The 4693-nt window shown below is 64.8% G+C and overlaps 1 protein-coding gene across 1 annotated transcript; it reads left to right on the top strand.

Annotated features, from left to right (window-relative positions):
- The first annotated feature begins 804 nt into the window (after positions 1-804).
- TRMT10B (tRNA methyltransferase 10B) lies at positions 805-4601 on the top strand. Its single transcript, XM_053932550.1, has 7 exons — positions 805-963; positions 1306-1584; positions 1945-2097; positions 2454-2532; positions 2834-2901; positions 3065-3188; positions 3934-4601. Exons 1-7 carry the CDS (start codon positions 805-807, stop codon positions 4125-4127), a joined length of 1056 nt encoding a protein of 351 aa, XP_053788525.1. The 3' UTR covers positions 4128-4601.
- Positions 4602-4693: the final 92 nt, after the last annotated feature.

Below are 4693 nucleotides of genomic sequence, written 5' to 3'. Positions count from 1 at the left end.
TCCTGAGAGAGAGAGAGAAATGTGCTTGCCACAGTGCAGTGCCTCAGGGTGCGGGTGATGCTGGTCGGGTGTGGAGGTTGTGGCTGCTGCTGGCCACTGCCGACCCTGCCAAGGGCTTTTATCTCCTGCGCTGACAGCAAGCAGGCCGGGGGGCTCCAGCCAGGACAGCTGGTGCCAGCTGGGTCAGCTTTGCTTTGTATCCCCTCCCTTTAGGTTCCCCGGTTTCACATGCTGAGCGTGACACCCAGAGTGTCTCTGAGGGATGCAGGTTTCCAGGCCACCAGAGCTGTCTGGGGGGCTGCTGCTCTTCACCTGGCCAGGCAGCAGGCAGCTGGCTTCCTGCAATTCCAGCCAGAAGGTTGTGCTGGTCACGCAATTCGTCCGCTTTTTCCAAATCAGAAGTAGTTTTTTGGGGTTCATTTGCTATCCAAATTCCAATAGTTACCGAAATTCCATCTGCTTATGCCTGTCTGCATAGACACAGTATAATGGGACAGAAAGGGAAGAATAACGATAAAATAATTAGAATATGCAAAACAAGCGGTGCACGGTGGAGGAGCATCCCCGGGAAGTTGTTCCCAGCTGACCAGGCCTGTGGCATCTGCTGCGTGAACTGCTGGCTCCGCACGGCGACAAACAGGGACACGGAGAGCGCCGTCCCGGAGCGGCGACGGGCTCGGCGGGAGAACGGGCACCGGGGGCAGCGGGCTCCGCGGGGGCTCGGCCGGCTCGCCGGGGCGGTGCCGCAGCGCGGGGGGACGGGCGGACCCGCTCCGAGCCCGCCCCTTCCGCACCGGCGGCGCGATGGAGGCCGGGGTGGCGGCGGGGACGGGCCCGGCGGCGGCGGCGAGCGAGGCGGAGGCGGCGGTGGTGGCCGAGGCGCTGCGGCTGCTGCGGATCGAGCCCTCGGCCGCGGGCGATCCCAGCGCGGGGCGGGCGGGCGGCGAGGAGGGACCGTGCTCGGTGCGTGCGGCGGGACCGGGCTCGGGGCCGGGGCGGTTGGACCACGCTCGGTGTGTGCGGTGGGACCGGGCTCGGTGCGTGCGGCGGGGCTGGGCTCGGGACTGTGCTCGGTGTGTACGGCAGGACCACGCTCGGTGCGTGCGGCGGGACCGGGCTCGGGGCCGGGGCGGTTGGACCGGGCTCGGTGCGTGCGGCGGGACCGGGCTCGGGGCCGGGGCGGCGGGGCCGCGCTCGGTGCGTGCGGCGGGTCCGGGCTCGGGGCCGGGGCGGTTGGACCGTGCTCGGTGCGTGCGGCAGGACCGCCCCGGCCCCGCTGAGCGCCGTGCCCGCTTCCCCCCGCAGAGGAACGCGCTGCGGAAGCGGCGGCGCTGGCAGCGGGTTCTCGCCGCCCGGCGCGGGAAGCGGCGGCAGGAGCGGCAGCGCCGCCGGGCACGGCGGGCAGCGGCGGATGGGGACGGCCCGAGACCGGCGCTCGGCAGCGGCCCCGCCGGGCCCGGGCCGCCGTCCGTCCGCCGCGGGAGGGTCCCGGCTGCCCTGGCCACGGAGCGGCTGCTGGAGGCGCGGGCGGCGGGGCCGCGGCTGTGCGTGGACCTCGGCGTGGGCGGCAGCATGTCCGAGAAGGTGCGGGGGTCCCGGGGCTGCTCGGGGTCCAGGGGCTGCTTGGGGTCCCGGGGGCTGCTCAGGGTCCTGGACAGGCTGCTCGGGGGTCCCGGGGCTGCTCGGGGGTCCCGGGGGCTGCTCGGGGGTGCCGGGGCTGCTCGGGGTCCTGGACAGGCTGCTCGGGGGTGCCGGGGCTGCTCGGGGGTCCCGGGGGCTGCTCGGGGGTCCCGGACAGGCTGTGCTCTGCCTGTGCCCGTCCCTGCTGCGGGCGGGCGCCGGGAGCTCGGCGGAAGCCGCATTCAGCCTGCTGCTGGCGTGTGCCCGAGCTCGGCGGGACCGCCAGCCCCGGGCTCGGGGTCACCGTGCCGCTCTGTCCCCAAGGAGAGTGGCCGCCTGGCCTCCCAGATCCGGAGGCTCTACGGGGCGAACCGCCGCGCCGCTCGGCCCTTCTGGCTGTGCCTGACGGAGTTCGCGGCGGGGACGCCGATCTACGAGCAGTGCTTCCGCATGAACGACGGCTTCGCTGGCTACCTGGTGAGGGTCTGGCCGCGGGGTCGGGGAGAGCCCAGCCCTCGGCTCTGCGTCTTGCGTAGAACTAGTCAGCAGTTGCTGCTCTCCCTTTCTCAGAGCTCCCGGAGAACTTTTGATGAGGGGAGAATCTAATGGAGTTTTTAGGTGTGTTATCAGTGCCTAGAACAGAAGCACTGTCCAAGTGGAAAAGGAAAACCCCAGGTCACTGGAGATTGATAGGATCTGCAAGGCCTTTAGCAGTCTGTGTGTCCAAAGCAGCAGTGTCAGTCCCGGGATATCTCTGTGTCTGGGAGGGGGCTTTGCTCTGGCAGAGGTGCCTTAGGCTAATGGGCTGCTTCACTCTGTCTTGTGTTTTCGAGATGGATACAACTCCAGAGAGTTACCTGGACCTGTTTCCTTTGGAGGCCATTGTTTATCTCACTCCTGACTCTGAGAACGGTAAGTATTTCGCATGCTTCAGGAAAGGGAGAACCAGGGCAAAAGGCGGACTTGTAGAAATGTCTTTTTGAGGCCATTCCATGCTTCAGGCAAGCTGTTCCTCACATGGGCTGTCTCACATTGCACGAGACATACTGTGTGCTCAGATCTGCTGCTAAATCTGTGCTGGTGGGACCTGTGTGCCCCAGGCTGCAGCCCCCAGGGCGAGGAGGCTCTGCCCAGTGCTGTCCTTGGGAGGGGGGTGTGCTGGGAGAGCGCTGTCCTGCTGCGTGGTGTGACCCAGAGCACGTCCTCTTTCTAGTCCTTGAAGACATCGATCCCAGCAAGGTGTACGTGCTGGGAGGGCTGGTGGATGAGAGCATTCACAAGGTGCGTGGTGCCTGCCCCACGAGCACACAATCCCACTGCTGGGGCTGCCTCCACCATCCCTTTTTCCTCAAGCTCTGCCCGGACCCGGCAGCGAGCTGGGAGGGGCTGCAGCAGTGCGGGTGCCACGAGCCCCAGGGCAGGTTTTGTCTCTGTGTCCCTGCAGCAGCTGACCCTGCGGAGGGCACGGGAGCAGCGCCTGCAGACAGCCCGGCTGCCCATCCGCGAGTTCATGGTGAGAGCCCCCAACTCCAGGAACTACCACTCCGAGACGCTGGCCATCAACCAGGGTGAGGGTCACGCGGGGTCTGGTGTCATCCGAAGGCTGCCTGGGGTCCCCGGCCCCCGGGGGAGCTGTGCACGAGGCAGGGACCCTCGGCTGGAGGGGCGCTGGGGGGCTGCTGTGGGGACAGAGGGATGGGACTCGTGAGGCCTGTGCCACCCCAGCCAAGTCTGACAGTGGCAGGGAGGGTGTTGGTGTCCTGTACCCCCATGGGCTGGCACACCTGGGCACAGCAGAGCATGTGCTCGTGCTCCTTCACCTCTGCAGGGTGAATGCCTCTCTGTTGGTGACTGCAGAGGGGCTCATGAGCCAGGCCAGCTCCTCAGGGTTTTTACCCCTGACGTGAGGATTGTGTTGCCCCTCCACGGACACAAGGCAGAGGAAGTGGCTGGGGGCTCTGTGTGCCCAGGGGGTGGGGTCTGCCTGCCTGGGAGTGATAGTGGGGGCACAGCAGGTGTGGCTCACTGCAGGGGGACTCTGGCAGGTGGCACACGTCAGCCAGTACAGTGACGGGGGCACCTCGCTTTAGTTGACACAGCCTCTGCTTTGCCCAGAGCCCCCTAAAGTCTGCCCCAGAATACCTGTCTGCCCCAGGTGAGCTGCCCCAAGCAGCAGCTCATCAGGTGTTAGGTGGGGGACCTTCTCTGGGTCAGGTGTCATCACCTCCCTCGTGTTCATGGGTGTGTGCCAGCAGCTGCTGGCACCGTTGTCACAGCACAGGTGTGTGACTCAACCCCTCTCTGCTCTGACAGTCTTTGACGTCCTGTCCACCTACTACGAGACGCGGAGCTGGCCAGCAGCTCTGAGGGCTGGAGTTTCTTCTGGAAAAGGCTACGTGCTACCGGACACAGCGGAACAGGTGGAAACAGCCCAGCGCGCCACTGCTGCCCAAGGAAGCTCTTTATTGCGTGGTGAGGAGCTGCACAGGCAGGAAGCACCAGCGTGACTGTGCACAGGAGACAGCTGTTCCCAGCAGTGTGAGGAGCTCGTTGGAGCAACACCTTCTGCCTCAGGAATGCGGTGCTGGACATCGCCCATGCCCCTGAGCAGGAAAGAAAAGCCTGGCGGAGCCTGGGATCAAGTGAAAACTGGCAGGAATTCAGTTTTGCCTCTTTGCAGCTGTTTGTTTGTGACTCCTGCACCTACACTTGTTCTGAGGTGGGGAGGAGAGCTTTAAGGTGTTTTCTTCATTTTATTGAAACAGAGAGTAAGGTGAAGTTAGGATTGCAAAGCTCATGGGCAAGGGAAACGCCCTACCATGGGACGGGACAGTGCTGCTCCTGCAGGAGAACGCGGGATGGGGAGCAGCTCCCAGGGGCACTGTGTCCCAACAGCTTAAACCCACTGAAGACTCGGTGAGTTGCTGAAGCCTTTGGCTAGTTGTATGCATCTAATATAAAATAAAAGGTTTAGATCCCCATTGTGTCCCTACAGTTACTGAGGAGTGGTACCTGGTCACACCTGACACACACGGGTCCCTGACCCCCGTGTCCCTGCTGGGAGGTACCTGGG

The sequence above is a fragment of the Vidua chalybeata genome, chromosome Z (genome assembly GCF_026979565.1).
Source record: "Vidua chalybeata isolate OUT-0048 chromosome Z, bVidCha1 merged haplotype, whole genome shotgun sequence".
NCBI lineage: Eukaryota > Metazoa > Chordata > Aves > Passeriformes > Viduidae > Vidua > Vidua chalybeata.
Note: the sequence above shows the minus strand (reverse complement) of the source record. Positions and strands in the feature narration are given on the sequence as shown.